The sequence below is a fragment of the Vipera berus genome (assembly GCF_964194415.1).
Source record: "Vipera berus genome assembly, chromosome: 1".
NCBI classification, from domain to species: Eukaryota; Metazoa; Chordata; class Lepidosauria; order Squamata; family Viperidae; genus Vipera; species Vipera berus.
In genome coordinates, this window is record NC_138202.1 from 89,193,439 (window position 1) to 89,215,470 (window position 22,032).

General features: G+C 40.5%; 1 protein-coding gene across 1 annotated transcript in view; it reads left to right on the forward strand.

Moving 5' to 3' along the window:
- NELL1 (neural EGFL like 1) overlaps nt 1-22,032 on the forward strand; it is a gene marked incomplete at both ends in the record, with an annotated part of 595,597 nt that overhangs the window by 229,758 nt on the left and 343,807 nt on the right. The window contains 2 exons of the mRNA XM_081332330.1: nt 2,565-2,638; nt 19,433-19,532. Coding sequence (XP_081188456.1) covers nt 2,565-2,638; nt 19,433-19,532 — 174 coding nt within the window. The remainder of the gene's footprint in view (nt 1-2,564; nt 2,639-19,432; nt 19,533-22,032) is intronic.

Below are 22,032 nucleotides of genomic sequence, written 5' to 3' on the forward strand. Positions count from 1 at the left end.
CGGCATCCACACAGAGATGATGTTCACATATTTGAATCCCACCACTGCTTATGTTTGTTAGGCTAGACAAACCTAGTTCCCTTAACTATTCATTGTATGATTTAGCCTCCAGACCTCTTACCTTCTTTGTTGCTCTTCTCTGCAGTCTTTTTATATTGTGGAGACCAGAACTGGATGCAATATTTCAAGGGTGGCCTCACTTGTGTGATCTGGTCACATTTCTTTCATATATTTCTGCCTCAAGTATCAACACATTTCCATCAACTTAGAACTTGCAACAGAAAACATTCTTTCCTGGCCTCGCCCAGCACAATATATAATTTATATAGGTATGCAGGGGTATGGTCAAAATAGTCAAGAAAATGACCATGATGATGCAATCATTTTTTAAAAAATATGAACAGCTTCGATTATACCATCACAGTTGCCATCTTTATTTTTTTTTACCACACATTGCAGACACTCCTGCATATAAGATACCAGTGCAGGGGAAAGCAACAAGTATAGGTCAATATCTCTGTATAATATTGAAGATCTACATTCCATTTTGGATGTCTTTGAAAGAATAAGAATCAAGCAAGAAAGAAATCTAGCAATAAAACAGGATGCATGGTTCAGAAACGTAGTTAAAGAAGTTGCATCTTCTAGAGCATGGATATAGATCATGAACAAATTATAACTATCTCTACAACTGTCTAATAAGCTGGTTTTGCCCAAAGGCTTCTTTAGACATTCTAGCTATGTCATGCATAATTGACAATTACAGTTTCTTAAAGTATCCCTTAAAACAGAGATCACCAACCTTCATCAGTTAGCGGACAGGAGGAAAAGGGAGGGAGAAGCATTTTACATGTATGTGTGTACTCTTGTGCGCATGGGGTGGCAAGCTTGCATGTGGTGCAAATGGGGCAGGGCTAGTGCCCACATGATACTCACTATCCTTGCCCCATTCTTGCATGGTGCAGCACCTTGTTTCTGCACCCTGTGGTGTGGCGGCAGCCTTTTTTGCATCTTGCAGCATGGCGGTGGCCCATTTTTATGCCCCATGGTGTGGTGGCACCCTGTTTTTGCATCCCATAGTGCGCCGGTGGCCCATATCCGCACTCTGTGGTACAATGGCATCCATTTTTGTGCCTTGCAGCATAGCAGCGGCCCATTTTTGTGCCCCGTGATGTGGCAGCAGCCCATTTTTGAATCCCAAGCACAGTGGCAGCCCATTTTCATGTCCCGAGGCCCAGCAGCAGCCTGTTTTTTGCGCCCTGTGGCTGTGGTGCTAGCACAGGTGAGGGGGTGTGCATGCACAGCCCACACGCACTGGCCAGCCTGTCCCACAGCCCTTGGCTCACAGGTTGGGGAACCCCTGCCTTAAAAGATCCTCCTGTTAACAGATACCTGGAATTAGAGGCCTGCACATAAAGCAGAACTGTATCCTAAAAGGTTATAAATAATGGATATTTTTGCAACCAGCAGCCTATAAAAATCAAGTTTAGATAACTTATTTCAATTACTCATTTTCAAAAAGTGACACATTTGGCAGATAATGCTGAACCTACTTACTTGGCAGTCATCCTTGCTGAAATTGGTAGAATTTTTCCCCTGCCCAGGGAGGAATTTAAAGACTTACTGTTTATATGTAAGTAAAGATAAAATAAGATAATCTTTATTGTCATTTTTTACTGTGGGCATAACAGCACACATCAAAAATGAAATTTAGTTTCCCACTCTCAAAGTGAAACACGATGTCAGAATCCATTTATATCACATTCATAAATGTATGTTTAAAACATTATTCCCCCCCATACGGATTCTGCCATCTCCCGAGGAAGGAGGAGCATATGTGGATAGAACTGACTCCAAGAGTTTTGTGGTTTGGGGTGGGTCCTGACACACATACATGACACACACCTAAAGCATACTATATACAACATATATATAGACCCACACCCCTACATATACATAACAATAACATATTAAATATTAAATGGTAGGCTCTCTTTTTGGATACTCCATACATCCATATATAACTTTGTTTTTCTGGTAGTGGCTGACACAGGTCTGATGGCTATGTCTATGGAAGTTGCTTCTGTTTAACTGCAAATAGTTCTGAAGTTTCTCCTTTAGTATATGGGGCTAATCTAATCCATATATTAGGACTCATTGCTCAGCATTCTGCTTAGTTATTTCTGCATGATGGCCCATTTTTCACATTCTATTTAATTCTTTCATATGAGCATTTTTAACACAAATGTACTTGATCCTCCAGAATGTCACTGCCATGAGCAATTCTGTTAATGAATCGAATTCAATATCTGTTCCAGATCTTCTTTTACTTCAGGCCACTAAGTAGCTATTTTGTCATTGTGAGTGGTAAAATGTTTCAAAATAATAGTGTTTGTAATGAATTTACTATTGCAGTCAAAATAAATGAGAGCAATTAACACTGACTGCTACTGAAAGCAAAGTGATGACATCATATTTACTTAACCAATATTGTTTCTATTAAAGTGTATAATTTATATACTCTTAGGACTAAATAGTAATGTCTGATTTGTTGTTTTTTTTAGCAAAATGCATCTATGGAGATAAAGTGTTGGCAGAAGGTCAGAAGATTATAATCAAGAACTGCAGAGAATGTCATGTAAGTTTTTTTTAATTATTTGGCTGCAATCCTATGCATTACACTTCCCCATTAAAGTTTCTTCAGAATAAACTTGCATGTCATTGTGCAATAAATAATTACAAGTTTTCAGCAATGTACAAACTTTGTAAGTAACAATAGCATATAAAAATATATATTTATAAGCAGTGCTTTTTTTGTAAAAGAAAAAGGTGCCGGAACTCACACACGTCATACAACTTGCCTTGCCTACCCTACAAGGTTCTATCCAAAAAAGGTGCCGGAACTCCGTTCTGAGCATTCTATGAGAAAAAAAGCCCTGTTTATAAGTCTTTGGGTGGAAAAACTACACAGGCCCATCATACAGTATGTGTTTTTATGATTTAGGAAGTTGTTTTTATCCTTTCCTACATCAGGAGCTCTGACAACAGATTTATTTTTTACCCTGTTGTTATACATATCAGTATGTTCATAAACACTCATTCACACATTCCACATCTCTCTTTCCCTTCCTTGTAAAGGTTTTTGACTCTTATATGCTGATTTCTGAAAAACTACTCATCAGTTTATTTTGCCAGGCTTTAATATGGCAAAATTGAATAGGTTCCTAAAAATGTGTTGATGGACTGATTTCAGAATGATAAGTCGAGACAGACCTGGTTTGTACATGAACAGGAGACACCAGGAAATAATAGAACTACAGGCTAGACTGGGAAGTCAGGAGAAAAAAAGAATGTGAAAGAAATTAGCAGCAAGCTATTTTGGAATGATTACTGAAAAAAATGACATGGAAATCCCTGAACTCACTAGGAACTGAGCTGGACATGAATTTATTATTAAGTAAACTTGAGTTCTTCAACAAAATTAGTAAGAATAGGTCATCTGTGGAAAACTTTGCCTGCAAATTTGATGAGACAATGTGAAACTCTCAATATGGGATTCTGTTAGGGTTTGGTTTAGACTGGAGCATATTTTGTGAAACAGAATTTCCTTTAGAAAAAGAAATTCTATGGCAGGTGTGCAGGAAGGCCTCAATTTTAAAAAATAGCAGGAAAGGTAGTTTGTAAACTACCACCTTCTGCTATTCTTTGGCTTCACTATCTTATTATACAGAAAGCAGGCTATCTCTTTTAACTTCCATTTATAAAGGTATCTATCATAGTCTTTTTAAAGATTGCAATCTAAAAATAACGGGAGAAAAAAGATTTCAACTTGTGAAAGTAGTGGGGAAAAGTTTTCATTAGTTGAAAAAAAGGGAGCAAAGCTGCTTAAAATTCATTAAAGCTACCTCCAGTCTCAGAACAGCCAATTTCACTCGGCTATAAAAATTACAGTAACTTAAAAAGTCGAGAAAGCTATATTTATCCTCTCGCTTGATCTCCTTAGATTTGTAATAATGGACGTTGCCTTTATCACATATTAGCTCTGAGTAGGTAAGCAATGGAAATGAGCATCCATTTTAATTAAATGACAATTAATGCAGCAATTAACCTAAAAATAAGAAAAGAATAAAAAGTCAATTAGAACATTAAACAGGAAATGATAGGGAAATAAATGTATTTAGAAACTTTAAATTGAAGAAAAGTTATGGACCGAATGTGCGTAAGTGGTTGTGAAAAAAGTGGTGTAGAGCTGAAAAATTGAAGTAGATGTTTAATAAGCAAACAGATTTTAAGTGAAAGGAAAGTGAAAAACAATAGAAATAAAACAAAAGAAGATTGCTAAGTAGGACCGGGGAAGTACCTAAGGATTGGAAAAGGGCTGATGTGGTTCCCATCTTCAAGAAAGGAAAAAAAACAGACCCAGGAAACTACAGACTAATCAGTTTAACATCAATACCTGGGAAGATCCTAGAAAAGATAATCAAAAAAACATCATTCTTCAACAAATTGACTAAACTAATAGACCAGCGAAATACTGTGGACGTGGTATACTTAGACTTCAGTAAAGCATTTGATAAAGTTGACCACAACCTACTCCTTGGTAAGCTAGAAAAAGGTGGAATAGACAACATCTCCACCAGATGGATCTCTAGCTGGCTGGCAAACTGTACTCAATGAGTATCCTCAATGGCACTACATCCACATGGAGAGAAGTAAGTAGTGGGGTACCACAGGGTTCCATCTTAGGCCCAGTACTCTTCAATATCTTCATCAATGACTTAGATGAGGGAATTGAAGGGGAACTCATCAAATTTGCAGATGACACTAAACTGTCAGGAGTAGCCAACACACCAGAAGACAAATTCAGGATCCAAAAAGATCTAGACAAACTTGAACAATGGGCCCTATCCAACAAAATGAGTTTCAATGTCAAGAAAAGCAAAATTTTACATTTAGGTAGGAAAAATCGAAGGTACAAGTACAGATTGGGCAAGACTTGGCTTAAAAACAGTAACTATGACAGGGACCTTGGAGTCCTAGTGGATGATCACTTAACCATGAGCCAGCAGTGTGCAGCAGCAGCAGCCAAAAGAGCTAATAAAATCCTGGGTTGTATAAACAGAGATATAGAATCAAGATCACATGAAGTATTAAAAAGGTAAAGTTTCCCCCGCACATGCGTGCTAGTCGTTTCCAACTCTAGGGGCCGGTGCTCATCTCCATTTCAAAGCCAAAGAGCCAGCACTTGTCCGAGGACGTCTCTGTGGTCATGTGGCCGGCATGACTAGATGCCAAAGGCGCACAGAACGCTGTTACCTTCCCACCGTAATGGTCCCTATTTTTCTACTTGCATTTTTTACGTGCTTTTGAACTGCTAGGTTGGCAGAAGCTGGGAGGAGTAACAAGCGCTCACTCTGCTACGCGGCACTCAGGATTCGACCCGCCAAACTGTCGACCTTCTGATCAATAAGCTCAGCGTCTTAACCCACTGAGCCACCACGTCCCATAAAACCCTAGTAAGACCACACCTGGAATACTGCAGCCAATTTTGGTCACCATATCACAAAAAAGATGTTGAGAGTTTGGAAAAAAATTCAGAGAAGAGCAACTAAGATGATCAAAGACCTGGAGACTAAAATGTAGAAGAACGGCTGTAGGACTTGGGTTTGTCTAGTCTAAAGAAAAGAAGAAATAGGGGAGACATGACAGCAATATTCAAGTATTTGAGGGCTGCCACAAAAAAGAGAGGATCATGTTATTCATCAAAGCACTAGATGATGAAAGGCATGGAAACTAAAACATACAAAGAATGGCTGCAGGACTTGGGTTGGCTAATCTAAAGAAAAGAAATAGGGGAGACATAATAGCAGTATTTGAGGGACTGCCAAAAAGAAGAGGTGGTCATGTTATTCACCAAAGCACCAGAGAGCAGGACAAGAAGCAATGGTTGGAAACTGATCAAAGAGAGAAGCAACCTGGAATTAAAGAGAAACTTCCTGAAGTGAGGACAATTAACCAGTGGAATAGCTTGCTCCCAGAAATTGTGAGTGCTCCATCACTGGAGATTTTTAAAACGGGGCTAGACAGTCACTTGTCTGAGTTGGTATACTGTGTTTCCCTGAAAGTAAACCTGCCCTCGAAAGTAAGCCCCAGCTGATTTTGGGGATGGGTGGGCCTAACATAAGCCCTCCCCCTGAAAGTAAGACCTGCTTAAGGGCCTGCACAGACGGGCTGCCTGTGATGAGGTGAAGTTGATGGGAGAGGGTGGATCTGATCCACGGTACTGGTTCCTTACTGCCACCCAGCTTGTTCCACGGTGTCATGGTAGTGGCATTGGGCACAACGTGAGGCAGCGAACAGCCGATTTCGGTGTGACACGGCCATTTGCCACCAGCCACAGCCATTTGCCGCTTCACGTGTTTCACCCCATGCCACTGCCATGAGGCTTGGTGGATCCCCCCTCCCTCTGACCCACGTGCCATTATACCGGTTCCCTACCATCACCTGGCTTGTTCCGTGGCCTCATGGCAGCAGCATTGGGCAGAAGGCGGCAAATGGCTGGTTTTGGCACGATGTGGCCATTTGCCAGGTCATGCGTCACGCCCAATGCCACTGCCAGGCCTACCATATGTTAACTCTAACCTCCACTGCCCTCCAACCCTAATGGGAGATGGGAAGCCCTGGGGAAAAACCAGAAAAAATTGTGTGGGGGAAAAAAAGGTTTTTCACGTTTGTTTCCAAACTGCTTTGGAAACAAATGAGAAAAAAAGTTTTTTTCCCACCTTACCTTTCCCCCCTAGGGCTTCCCATTTCCCATTAGTGTTGGAGGGCAATGGGGGTTAGAGTTAACATATGGTATGGCTAGCTACGGCCTCATGTGGGTCAGATGGGGAATCTGCCAGGCCTCATGGCTGCGCTATTGGCGAGCACAACGTGGCTCGGCCGAAAGCGGCTGTGGAACAAGTGGGGCAGATTGATTGACCTTTCCCCCCCCCAAAAAAAAGTCTTTTGTTTCTCTGCACACGGTGGTGAAGGATCACGAAGGAGAAACGAAGGAGAAACGGCATGAGGCTGGGAGTCAGGTAAGCAAAGAAAGACAATTCCTGGGGGGAGCAAGGATTTCTTTCCCTACCTACCCCACTTGTTCCAAGGCTGCTTTTGGCCAAGCTGCATTGTCAATGGCTCGCCCACCCTCCCCGAACCTTTGGAGCTCCACTTGCTGCTTTGATTGGTCTGGTGGGCCCACCTCTGTGTCTTTCCTGCTGCTGCCCAGCATGGCCACCCCAGGGCTGCAAGGGCTGGCCTGGCATGGGAGGGGCATGTGCCCCATCATCCCACCACTGCATAGGGTAAGGTTGCCGTCCTCGCCCCCGCCCAGATGCCCTCGCCTCACCCAAGTGTTTTTTCTTACTAATCTACCTTTCAGCTGCATTGCATTTCTCTGTTCGCTTCTCAGCCTTCACTGCATGTTTGTGGACTACTGGTAAAAATAAAAGTTCAATCAGACTTTCTAACTTCTTGAGATCTCGTGATCTCAATGCCACTTGTTCACGTGACCACCTGGGCAACTGCTGTGTGTTAGTACTTGCACAAGGTACTCAGTATTCCAGATATGTCTACCAGCCCCAAAGGGGCTGCACTAACAATGCAGACAGAAATCAATGCCATTTGTAATGACTGTAATAGAATTAATCCATACTATTCTGGATTAGAGCAAATGGTTTTATTGATTTCTAAGTGGAAATGAATAAAGCACCGGAGTGTATTATTTATTTCATTTCATTCTATCTTTATAGGAGCCCCTCAAATACTGGAACACTGCTATCATGTCTCCTCTAATCCTTTTTTTTGCTCGTTCTCTCCAGAGTCTCAACATCTTTTTAAAAATGTGGTAACCAGAATTGGATGCAGCATTCCAAATATGGAACTGTGTGGAAGCAGAACTAAATGCAGTATTCTAAATATATGATCCATATATCTCCACTAGACATAGATTTTGGCTACTCTTATCCTTAGTTTCTAAGTCTGTTTCCCATTGAAGTTAGAATATTCTTCATTTGTAAAAAAAATGCTTGGTAATTTCTATTCGCCTTTTTATTTCATCAATTTTCCCATGTTCCATTACTAAGTGTCTAGGATAGACAGAATGCTTGACTTTGATAAGAGGGCATCACTGACCACTGTTTTCAGAGAGACTTTTTTTCTCCAAGATGACCATCACTTTATTTTTTTTTTAAATTAAACTATAGTCCATACTTTTCACCTGTTTTTGTTTTATAAATTAGAAGCCTCAGGTTCTCTTCATAAGTTCTTTATTTTCATAGTACCTATTAACAGACCTGGTGCAATGTTTGGTTCGTCAAATATTTTCTCAGGATAGATGTTGAAAAGGAGCAATGATAGGACGTACACCCTTGATGCATTCCTTTTTGGACTGAAAAATCTTTTGAAAAATGTCTTTTAGTTTTAAAAGAAGTTTACTCCCAGTACAGATTCATTATAATTCTAATGTCTTTGTCATCCATCCCAATTTGCTCCAAAGTTTTGATCAACATTTCATGATTTATAGAATCAAAGACTTTTCAGTAATCGACAAAGCATAAAGAGATGCCTTTTTGTTTTGTTTTTAAAAATGATCTCTTGATTCTTGTTTTCTTGTTAAAAATGTCGTCCCTAGTGCCACCATTTCATAAATATGCTCTGAACTTCACTTATTGCATTGTTAAACTATTCTGAGTTTTTAAAGAAATTAACTTTTAATAACATTTTTTGCTGCATGTCTGACTAATGGGATTCATTGTTCAGTTCTTGCTTTCTTAGGAATTGAAATAAAAGTTGAGTGTTAGAGTCCTTTGGCAAATAGGTTTTTTTACCCTTTTTCCTCATTTTCATCATTGCTAAAGTGTCTTCTGTCATCTAAACTTCCTTCGTTTTCCTTTTTATCTTTAGTTAGTTACTTTCTGCACTTTTTAAGTGCATTCACTGCCTGGTAAATAACATTGACTGTTTTTCTACAATAACAGTTTGGTCTTTATTATCTTTTTCAAAATATTGTAAAACCTATTTTAAATGTTTTTTATGTTTATTTTTGCATATTTCCAAATGTTTTCTGGAAACATTTTATTTTTTCTAATATTCTTGTTTTTAGACTGAATTTTATTACAACAGGGCTGTAATTGGAATAAATATCTACATCAGGACATGTCTTAATAGAATTCTTAAATCTATCTTTTATCATAACATAGTCTGTTTGGTTCCTTGTTGCATCTTTTGATTTTGTTTCAAGTACATAATCTTCTGTCTAGTTGCTGGAACATGGAACTAAGTATGGAAAGGTTCAAACTTTTGAAAGAACAGAAAGATTCAGGCTCCTCAAAGAACTATCTTATGCCTAATACCATTTTTTACCTTACAAGAAGATATTTTTTACTCTACTTTCACATTTAGATATCCCATAATAATTAGGTTCATACAGTAGACTTTGCTTCTTGTATTGTTTCATGAAGCTCTTCTTGTTTTGAATGATTTCCTATTGAGAGAATAAATTCAGATTAGAAATCTATGATATTACTATGGTGAAAGGTTTGACATCAATTTTGGTCATGCTTATTTTGTCATTTAGTGTCTAGAAGCTTATACCACGTTCCTTTTTATGGTAATGGCAGTGTTGCTTGCATTGGCAATACAGCTGGAATAGATCATGATATACTATTTCTCTTCCTTCTGTATGCTGTACTCATCAATGTCTACTTTCAAGGCAACGTTTTCTTGTAAGACATTATTAGTTTTTTTCCAGATTGGTGAAGGTTTCTGACATTCCATATGGTTGTTTTAGAAAGATTTCTTCTGATTTTCAAAATACCTATTGGAATACATGAAGAAATCATCTCTTCAAGGTTTAAGATTGCATTTACAGCACCTATCTTACAACCATCATCTTCAGACTCTTTTCTGTACCTTTGTAATTGTGTAAGTTGCAGGCACTCAACTATACTATCTATTCCGTTCCTTCTGTTATTTCCAGTTATGATTGATGATAGTGAGGGCCCAGCCTCTTTCACATTTCATGCCACTGATCGAATCAGATTCATTCTTCTGTCCTTAGGAATAGTTTCTAATTCCCAGGGCCAAGCAAGTGTCCTTGAATTCATCCACACAAGCAGCCATAGAACACACATTTTTCTATTTCTTCCAGGTGACCTATTGATCTTCATAAATGTCCATTAGAATATCCCAGGGAGCATAAGAGGGACAGCGGCTTCATTTGTCGATCAGAAGGTTGGCAGTTTGGCGGGTCGAATCCCGAGTGCCGCATAACAGAGTGAGCGCCTGTTACTTGTCCCAGCTTCTGCCAACCTAGCAGTTCGAAAGCTTGTAAAAATGCAAGTAGAAAAATAGGGACCACTCCGGTGGGAAGGTAACAGCGTTCCGTGTGCCTTTGGCATCTAGTCATGCCGGCCACATGACCACGGAGACGTTCTCGGACAAGCGCTGGCTCTTCGGCTTTGAAATGGAGATGAGCACCGGCCCCTAGAGTCAGAAACGACTAGCACACATGTGCAGGGGAACCTTTACCTTTTTTAAAACATTATTATTTCACTATAATCTATTTATACAGAACCCTTGGGAAAGATGAAGAAGATAAAAAAGATTATATTAATGAAAAAAATAAAAGATTAGGGCTGCAATCAGCCTTTTCTATTAGAGGTTGCCCTGATCTATTGGACTGCGCAGTTTGGACTGTGTAGCATTGTACATTAAAAAATATTGTTATATGAAACCCACCTGATTTTCAAAATACAAAAGATGTGTTCATCTTTTATAACTCTGTGGTTGCATACATATGTTTGTTACCAGCCTTCACTTCTGAATGGCAGTATGCAAAGCATATTGTATGTGTACACTATAACTTACATATACCTGGTTGTTACACTGGAAATACATTCATTTATCATCCTTTTGCCACAGCTGATTTTTTTCTCCAGCTTAAGTCAGAAATTTTAATATTTCTGAGTCCTGTAGGGATGTGAAAGCTCAATGAATTGTTTTTCTTCTGAAAGTCTTAGCATCAAGAATGTATTAAGATAACTGAATTTGGAGTTGGAGTGACATAAACTGAGCTACTCACTTGATCTTTGAGGGAAATAGCTTGATTATTCAGTCCAAAATTGAACTGAGCCCAGATGGGATCATTCTTTATATCTAATCTGCTTCATTGATCTCAGTGTTGTTTACACATTGCACTGAACACACTAATCCATACTATATAAGTTATAACAAAGCATATGAAAAAATCATGTCTAAATTTTGCAATTTTATTCTTTGTAAAATTGGAATAGTCATATCAAATATGTAATAATAGTTGAGAAAACCAAAATGGTTGGAGGCATCAGGCATATTTAATTTAGTGAGGAAAAGACACAATAGCTATCTACAAATATGTGAAGAACTGCATGTAGAGATCAGGATGGAATTGTTCAGAGTTGTTCCAGGAAAAGAGAGAGTGGGTTTTAATTACAAGGAAGTAGATTTTGATTGGACAACAGGAAAAATGTCCTTATGGCAAAAGCTGTTCAACAATAGAACAGATGGTCTTAGGGCTGTCATTTGATGGAGAAGATGGACTCTGCTTGATTGGAAACATTTAAGCTATAATAGTGGATTGGAATATGCTCTCCTTTCCTGGCTGTATATTCCATAATTAAGAGAAATTTAGAAAACTGTTAGATACTGGGTTTGTTGCTTGAGTGACAAGACGAGGCGAGTGAGTTCAGCAAGAATCATTCTTTATTTGGGTGCAGGAACTGAACTGAGAAACAGGGCTGCGAATGCAGCAATTTATACCCTGGCCTCTAGGCAGCGGCCAATAGGTTTAAAGCAACCTACTGCCGCCCTAGAAGCAGCCAATGGCGGCACTGGAGACGGGTTGTCTGAGGAGCTGGGAGCCATTAGCCAGCTTCCCTGCTTAAGCAACCTTCCAGCAATTAACCCCACGTGATATACTTAAGTAAGACTAAGCCCAATACATTACACCCCTCCCCCCTAGAATGTACACACATTATAACAACAAAGGAACGATTACAGCAATTACAAGTTTTACAGAGATACAAAAGTAGTATGCAAGCGCACACATTTTCCTGTACTTGCTAATACAGAGGCTCTCCTGGCTAGCATCAATCAATGACACATACAACATTATAGCTCAGTTATTTAGAAACAACATCTTGTAAATATGCAGGAGGGTTGCGAACCCTCGTGGAACGCCTGGGAGAGCCAGGCACTCCCTGGCCTACCAGCTTGCCCGCCGGGCTGGGTAGACCAGGATCCATAAGTTCAAGTGAGTCTGGCTGATTCAGAATTCTCTGGCTGGCCATTTCTGGTCGGCCCACTCCAGAGTCCAATCGTTCCACAGAGTTAACACAGCAGCTGTAGTGTTCTGGTTGGCTTTTTCTGTCAGGGATCCCATGTTGCTCTCCTGGGCTTTGCCCCCCTATGACCACCTCCCTGTTGCTCTGACTGCTTGGGACCTCAGAGCATATGGATTGATCGGCCAGGCTGCCGGTTTGTGGTCTGTGGATGGGACCTGGGATGAAGTCCTCGCTTTGTGGCTGTTCTGGAAAACACTTTCTAAGCTGATCTATGTGGCAACGAACGACTCACCCGCCCTCTAGGCCCACTTTGTATGAGAGGGGTCCCGATGTTTTGGTGATTTTCCCTGGCACTCACAAGTTCCCATGCCCATAGTTCCGGGCCCACACCCTGTCACCCACCTGCAACCCCCTCAGGGGTCTTGGGCGAGAGGCCTCTGCTGCCACCCGATCTGGGTGCAGCCTGTCCAGCTTCGTGATTAGTCGCCTCCCCCAGCGCAGCTCTGCTGGGCTTTTACCCATTGCCATGCATGGCGTGGAATGTTGGCAGAGCAAAAAGTCGGCCAGTCTGTGGTGCCAGTCTCCAGTCATTATACGCTTCAATAATTCTTATATGGTGCGCACCATTTGTTTGGCTTGACCATTACTGGATGGGTGAAATGGAGCCGATGTCGCATGCCTAATGAGGTTTGCCCTCAGGAAAGCCTGAAATTCTGCTGCAGTGAATTGGGCCCCATTATCGGACACTACGACGTCCGGTAGCCCGTGCATTGCAAAGAGTTTCCTAAGCACCTGGATGGTCCTAGCAGTAGTCATATTTGCAATTGGTATAACTTCCAGCCATTTAGAGTGGCTGTCGACCACTATAAGAAAGAGCTGTCCCTGAAAGGGCCCAGCGAAGTCTATATGAATCCTCGACCAGGTGGGTTGTGTCTCCTCCCACCTGTGGATGGGAGCATGCGGCATTTCAGGCCTCGACTGCTAACATGTGTAATACCTGTGTACCTGAGCTTCAATGGCTTTATCTAATCCCAGCCACCATAAATAGCTTCGTGCCAAAGCTTTCATGAGAACAATACCCGGATGACCTTCATGAAGTGATTGCAATACCCTGTCCCTTAATGAGGTGGGAACAATGACCCTGTTCCCCCATAGAATACAACCCTTATGAGCTGAGAGCTCGTGTCTCCTAGTGAAGTAGCTCTGGAACTCTGGGCCAGGGCTTTTTTCTAGCCACCCTGTGTGGACCCAAGATAGCACTCTGCCACTGTTTCTGCGGCTAGGTTCCCCGTGTGGAGGAGAAACTCTGGTAGGTCCTGAATGGACAAAATGTGGGCTGCTGGGGCCGGATCTCACTCGATTTGAGGCAGTGGAAGCCTGCTCAGGCCATCTGCATGGCCCATGTCCTTGCTGGGTTTGTGAATTAACTTAAAGCTGTAAGCCGATAAAAAAAATGGACCATCTCAACATTCTAGGGGATAAGATGTCGGGTGTCTGTCTGTCTGTAGTGAATAACCTCAGTAGTGGTTTATGGTCTCTGAAGACCGTGAAGTCCCTGCTGTATAAGTAGTCATGGAATTTTTTACTCCAGCTACTATGGCCAATGCCTCCTTATCAATTTGTGCGTAATTATGTTCTGCGGAGGACAGTGTCCTGGAATAAAAGGCAATTGGAACTTGGGTCCCATTGCTCTCCAAATGACTTAGGACATCCCCCACCCCGTAAGGGGACACGTCACACGCAAGGCATACCGACATCGATTCCTTAAAGTGAGTGATCATGGAACTGACGGACAGTAGAGCCTTCAATTCCTGAAAACTACTTTCGTGAACATTAGTCCACTTCCATGCAGTATTTTTGTCCAAGAGCCGGTGTAACAGCTCTGCCACTGCAGTCTTGTTAGGAAGGAATGCATGGTAAAAATTTAGGAGGCCTAGGAATGCCTGAATCTCTCCTTTCATTTTGGGGCTGGGTGCCATCTGAATGGCTTTTACTTTAGATTCAGTGGGGTGGATGCAGTCAGCATCTATACAGAAACCAAGAACTCAGTTAAAGGGACTCCAATACTACACTTATTCTGTTTAAGCTTGAGGCCTGCATTGCGCAGCCTTTGATGGATGGCTCTGAGCCTCCTTGCTAGCACCTCAGTGGACTCACTGGCGATGAACACGTCATCAAAATAGGGGCAAACCCCCAGAATGCCCTTGAGCGTCTGCTTCATAATGCCTTGAAAAATGCCAGGGCTATGCTGACCCCGAATTGCAGGCGTTTTACTTTAAACACTCCCCCTGTGGGTTACAATTGTCTGTGCCGTGGCTGTGGCCTCGTCAACAGGAAGCTGTTGGTAGGCCTGAGCCAAGTCTAATTTTGCAAAAATTCTACCACCTTGCAAGTACGCCAGGATGTGGCTTACTACTGGTACCAGGTATGCATGCTGTTTGAGTGCATGATTAATTGTGCATTTGTAATTGGCACAGATTCGGACCTCCCTGTTGGCTTTTAGTGGCATTACAATTGGGGTCTCCCGTTCACCCCCATCTACTGGCTGAAGTACTCCCTGTTCTACAAGTTTATCTAACTCAGCGTCTATTTTGTGTTTAACAGCAAATAGCACCCTACAAGGTTTAATCCCCACCGGCATTACAGTAGGATCTAGTTTATATGTTATTGGCGGGCCTGTGTATGTCCTCAGAGCTGAGTCAAACACATTTGCAAATTCCTCACATACTGTTGCTAGACTCGTGACTTGCATCCGGTTGATCACGGTTACTTGGATGCCTAGTGCATCAAACCAGTTGAGCCCGATCAGGCTCATTCACTGACCCCCTACTATGACAACATCCAGGTGCCCAGAAAACCCCTTAAATTTAATGGCTAATGTGGCCTCACCCTTGACTGCGACTCTAGCATTCTGGAAGTACAATGTCAGATAGCCTCAGCTTGGCCCATCTCTTGCTGCGATTGCAGACGAAATTAAATGTCTCAAGTGAAATAATGGATATGGCTGAGCCCGTGTCCAGCTCCATCTTGCAGGGGACCCCTTTGCAGCTCCACCTGCTGTCTAAACTTTGGCTTAATAGGGCGGCGAGCTCCCATGCAGCAAATGCTTCTGCAGCTGGAGCAAAACCCTACACTATACTGTCCCGGGGCCCCGGTACCTCTCCTCGTCAGAATGTCTGACTGGCAATTTAATTGCCGGTCCCTTTGGCGACCTCTGCAGATGGATGCGATGTGGCTGGTCTTTCTGCAGGCCCAACACGTGGCTATCCGGAACCTACAGTCCATGCGTTGGTGGCAGCCGCCACAACCTGAGCACCTAAGGAAGGGATCTGCCTTGTAAGTTGCCCCTTGTTGCTTGTCGCTGTGACACTGTTGGTCATTGTGTCTTTGTAGCTTCTTGACTTCTGTGTTGTCTTCTGGGTCTTCCATATGTTCGACGTCCTCGTGGTGGACGGCTTCCTTGTGCTGTGCTGTTTTGGCAGGCCGCATGGCTCGTACGGCCCCACTGGCACCTTCGTCTGCCATGATCTCTTTCAGCGTGTCTGGGAACGACAGAGTCTCTTTAGCGGAGAGCTTTTGCTGTAACTCTTGATTCCGGAGACCGCAGACAAGCTGGTCTCGTAGCCTCTCCTCGACGTCGGAGATCTGGCACAGGCGTGCAGCCTGCCTCAACGCGGCGATGAATTCAGATGCGGTTTCACCTGGTTGCTGAACCCTCTGTTCAAATGCATGGTGCCAAGTGATTACCAACAGTTTGGGCAGGAAGTGGTCTCCGAGCCATTTCTTCAAGTCCATGAACGTTACGGACTCCAATGGCGGTAGCGTGAACAAGTTCTCTGCAATGTCGAACGTGGCTGGGCCACACACACACAGGAGCCTAGCGGCCTTCAGGCCGTCCTTGGCAACTTGATTTGCATGTAGATAGTTCTCAACCCTGGATAGATACGAAGACCATCTTTCTGGGTGAGCTATATCAAATTCTTCCAGCTTTCCAACCTTTGCCATTTCTGCTGGTCTTCACGGCTGGGGCTTGTTGTCTTCTTGTCCTGCTCCTCCATTGCCCAGGGACTGGTCCTCTGGGCGCATGGTCGCTAGCGTGACTGTGCTAGGCCGACTGTAGGGGGGAATTGCTTTTCCCACCAGGCATGTTTGGCCTCTCCCCTTCCCATTTGGAGGAGCAGGAGCCCACCTTCGTCGCCAGTGCTAGATACTGGGTTCATTGCTTGATTGACGAGATAAGGTGAGTGAGTTCGGCAAGAATCATTCTTTATTCAGGTGCAGAAACTGAACTGAGAAACAGGGCTGTGACTGCAGCAATTTATACCCTGGCCTTTAGGTGGCGGCCAATAGGTTTAAAGCAACCTACTGCCGCCCTAGAAGCAGCCAATGGCAGCGCTGGAGACGGGTTGTCTGAGGAGCTGGGAGCCGTTAGCAAGCTTCCCTGCTTAAGCAACCTTCCAGCAATTAACCCCATGTGATATACTTAGGTAAGACTAAGCCCAATACATTACAAAAACAGTTGTAGAATATACAAGGAAATATAAATGATGAAGTTTGGGGCCAGACACATTTCAACCCAAGAATTGAACTCCTCTTATTTATGGAGCATTCATTAGTCTTTTCAGAGAAATTTAACCATTATGGTTAGTACTTATTTTATTATTTATATACTAGACAATGAATATATCATGAAATAATTTTTCATTACATTAATTTATATCTCACCAAGTTCCTATTGCTGTTTATAGCAAACTTAGTTTGACATAATTTATATCACATCCCTTAATGTTTTACTTTAACTAGATTTTAGGATTTTCTGGTTTATTTTTATTTTCAATATTTTAGACCACATGAGGTAAACATATGTAAAATTTTCTCTCTATAGAATAATTTTATTTTTGTTATGTACTTTTTGTTTGTAAAATAAAAGGAATGTAATGTATCCTACTTAGTCTTTCAGTTTGAGGTGTTTTCAGTTTTAAACTTTTAAAAATAACTTTGGCTTATTGTGCTAAAATAATGGAAAATACTTAGACATTTGCAAAAATATATATTTTTTTGTGCAGAGATATGGGTTGAATTCATAGCCATAATGAACAGAATTGCATGAATTATACTATTAGTGACACAAATGCTTCATTATGAACAAGCTGATCAAAATGAGAGTAGATTCTGGTTTCCAAGAGAACTGTTTTTCTATTTGCCTGGTCATGTCTTCAAGGATTGTGTAATATACAGTACACATATAATATGCTATGCATACTGTTGTGCAGAAGCTCCCCCCCCCCCCGGGGTTGTGTATCTGTCCTTCATATCTGCTGCATGTTCCATGGAAAGACCCATATTTTAAAGGAGACCAGAGTTGCAAAAATGTGTAACATTCATGCTCTGAATTATTATTATTTTAGAATACAGTCTGAAAGAACTGCTAATATTTAAGATCCCTGCATCACTAGAAAAAGGTTGCCTTTTTCCTTTCAGCATTTAAAAAGTAGACATTGTATTTTGGGCAAAATTATTATAGTGAAATGAGTTTTTTGTACTGTGTATAGGGATCCATTGTTGTATTTACTGGTTGTTTGTTTGTTTGTTTGTTTGTTTGTTTTTACATTTATGTAGCCTCCCTTCTCACCAAAGCAACTCTGGGTGATGAATAACATTGCAAAGTAAAAACAATATTAGAACTAATAAAACACACAACACAACATCCATGAAAAACGACACCTTGGAATACAGACAAGCACCAAATAATATTAAACATCTGGGCTTCACTCATTTCCCATGTCTGGGCAAATAGGCAGGTCTTCAGTATTTTTTGGATGACCAGCAGTGTGGAGATAATCTGATCTCAGGTGATAAGATTTTCTGGAGAATAGGTGCCAGGACAAGAAGGCAACCTTCCTTGATCTTGCAATTTTGTCTTCTTTAATTGACAAAACCTAACATACACTTCCTGTTAGACCAAATAGGATGGCTACAAGCCACTAAAGAAAGGCTAATGATTTGTCGATAATTAAGAAAATACTGGACTGTGTGGAAATGGATAGACTCACATTGAGAATTAAAGAAAAAGAAGACACAGAATACTTTCAAACATGGAATTTATTCTATCAATGGTTGGAAAAATGATATAGAGAGTAAGAACTTAACTTTTATGACTAAGCAAAAATCAACCCAGTCAATTCATTGTTCATTAAGCACAAATGAATTGTAATGATAGAAAATTAATAAAATACTTTTTTTAAAAAAGGAAGCTTAATGATTTGTTTGTGACTCATATAAGGGACGCGGTGGCTCAGTGGGTTAGGACGCTGAGCTTGTCGATCAGATGGTCGGCAGTTTGGTGGGTCGAATCCCGAGTGCCGCGTAGCAGAGTGAGCGCCTGCTACTCATCCCAGCTTCTGCCAACCTAGCAGTTCGAAAGCACATAAAAATGCAAGTAGAAAAATAGGGACCACTACGGTGGGAAGGTAACAGCGTTCCGTGCGCCTTTGGCATCTAGTCATGCCGGCCACATGACCACGGAGACGTCCTCGGACAAGCGCTGGCTCTTCGGCTTTGAAATGAAGATGAGCACCGGCCCCTAGAGTCAGAAACGACCAGCACGCACGTGCGGGGGAACCTTTACCTTTACCTTTACATATAATAAAATGTGTACATGAACTGTATAGATTGAAGAATGCCAAATTTCTAGATTCTGAATTTTGCAATAGATTAAAATGAAGCCATAGATTGAAGCTCAAATTTAGGTCTAAAGTGACTTCAGTAACAAATGAAACAAATAATAACAATAAAAACCAATAGCATCAATGGAAAATTGATTCATGAAAATAGTTAAATAGAATATAGAAAGTATAATAAGCTGTGCAGTCTTGAATTTAAGAATAATGCCATTTTTAACTTTGGCAATACAAATGGTGTTGTGTGAAATGTGTTTAGCTTATGAAATGTATCTGACAGTTTATAATGTTGTTGGTAAAGACCATTCATGTTATAACTTCAGAATTATGAGTTGACCGTGTAGCTTTCATTTTTATCAATTATGAATCATTGTTTATTTCCAGAATGGAATTTTAGTAAGAGTAACAGAGACCTGTCCTCCGCTGAACTGCTCAGAAAAAGACTATATACTCCCAGAGAATCAGTGCTGCAGTGTTTGTAAAGGTAAGTAGGATGCTGCGTGGATTTTTGACAATTTAAGCGGTTTTTGAGTAGTTTATTGAATTTAGAGTGGAAGAATTTTATAGGTTCTATGATGTTTCTTTGAACAGATTTTATTTAGCTAAATGAAGCTTCCTAGACATAGAATCAGAAAACAACATTATTATTCCACTAGGAATAAGAAGACCATATAGGAGAACCACATAGGGTTTCAACTTATAGGCCATACACAACTTCCCAGCATTCCCCACATCACACCACTTAAATTAAGTTATAACATAGCTGAATTTCAGAATTTTAAGCTAGAAGTGTGTTTTATGATGATTATGGCAATGATTTGCCTCCCAAAAGATCTCTGCTACTATTTCTACCCTAATTCTTTAAAATAAGATATGGGCCAAAAAATGATTCCCATCTCTTTTGATGGCATCATAAAATCCCAGTCCCTCAAATGCTGCTGTGTTCCATGAACGAAGCCTGAAGTTATAATTTTTCCACCCAGTGTGGTTTAAAAACAGCAGATTCACAAAATTATGAAATGTATTAAAACATGAGCCATCAAAGAAACATTATTAAGGTCATGCATCAAGAAATCTGTTTATTTTTAACAGCTAAGTTTATCCAAATGCTAAAATAAATAAAACTGTGACACCTATCTAATATCAGCAGGAAATATATTTCTATCAGATGGATGCTATTATTCATCATGGTTGCATCACAAAGCAGTGGGACGTGTAGCATATAAAGAAAGGTATATGGAAGAAAGCAATCCTTAAAACACCCAGATGGCAAGCCATTTAGATATTGTAAACTAAACCCAAATCTGAACCCCACATTCATAAAAAAAGCCAATTGGCTCAAATCAAAGAAATGTATTTATATTACGTTAAAAATTTGGTAGTAATTTTTAATTTTCTGAGGCAATTAATAGAACAAAATATGGCAGTGAAAAATAAATGTTTATTTCTCCTTAATAACAGCATTTTTTCCAGATGTGTTATTTTTAGTATTGCCATATATAACTATATTTCAGTTAGTGCTCCTTCCTTCCAGCAATTAACCCCATGTGATATACTTAGGTAAGACTAAGCCCAATACATTACAAAAACAGTTGTAGAATATACACGGAAATATAAATGATGAAGTTTTGGGCCAGACACATTTCAACCCAAGAATTGAACTCCTCTTATTTATGGAGCATTCATTAGTCTTTTCAGAGAAATTTAACCATTATGGTTAGTACTTATTTTATTATTTATATACTAGACAATGAATATATCATGAAATAATTTTTCATTACATTAATTTATATCTCACCAAGTTCCTATTGCTGTTTATAGCAAACTTAGTTTGACATAATTTATATCACATCCCTTAATGTTTTACTTTAACTAGATTTTAGGATTTTCTGGTTTATTTCTCCTTAATAACAGCATTTTTTCCAGATGTGTTATTTTTAGTATTGCCATATATAACTGTATTTCAGTTAGTGCTCTATTATAGCTGTATTTCAAATTCTGTAGATATAATATCAGGACTCTCAGGTACCAGGCTGGTGTTTCAGCAGGATTTATAGAATTTTTCCAAACCTAGTCTGAAAGTAGTACATTCATAATTATAAAACACCACAATTGTATTTTTTTCCATTTTTGCATATAAAAATGATGTAGAATAATTCTAAGTATTCAGATTGACATGTAATTATTATTGCAGTTAATTCTCTTTTGCTATTTTTAAAAACTAAAATAATTGAGAGTATAGTTTGTCTCATAAGCCACCTGGAGTCAACGAGAATGAGTTGAGCACCCATTTAAATTTTCTTAAATAATAAATAAGTAGAATGGTGGAATAATTTCTTCATGGTAACCAGAGTAGGTTTTGTGATTTTTCCCTGTTGCCACAATTTGTGACTGGAGTATGTATGATAATGTGTGTGTGATGAATGTGATGATTTTTTTCCTGGAAGAACTTTCATTGTTATGACTGAGATACGGACGTGGTGGCTCAGTGGGTTAGGACACTGAGCTTGTTGATCAGATGGTCGGCAGTTTGGCGGGTCGAATCCCGAGTGCCGCGTAACAGAGTGAGCGCCTGTTACTTGTCCCAGCTTCTGCCAACCTAGCAGTTCGAAAGCACGTAAAAGTGCAAGTAGAAAAATAGGGACCACTAAGGTGGGAAGGTAACAGCGTTCCGTGCGCCTTTGGCGTCTAGTCATGCTGGCCACATGACCATGGAAACATCTTCGGACAAGCGCTGGCTCTTCAGCTTTCAAACGGAGATGAGCACCGGCCCCTAGAGTCGGAAACAACTAGCATGCATGTGCGGGGGAACCTTTACCTTTACCTATAGCTGAAATATAAAATGGGACTTATTTTAGAACAGATTTTAATACGTTTGGGTTACGGTCTATATGGAAACATGCAATGAGAGGTAGTAATGTCTTCTATTAATCCTCATAATTTACTTACATAAAAAAGATTTATAATTTATTTGAGTGGCTGCT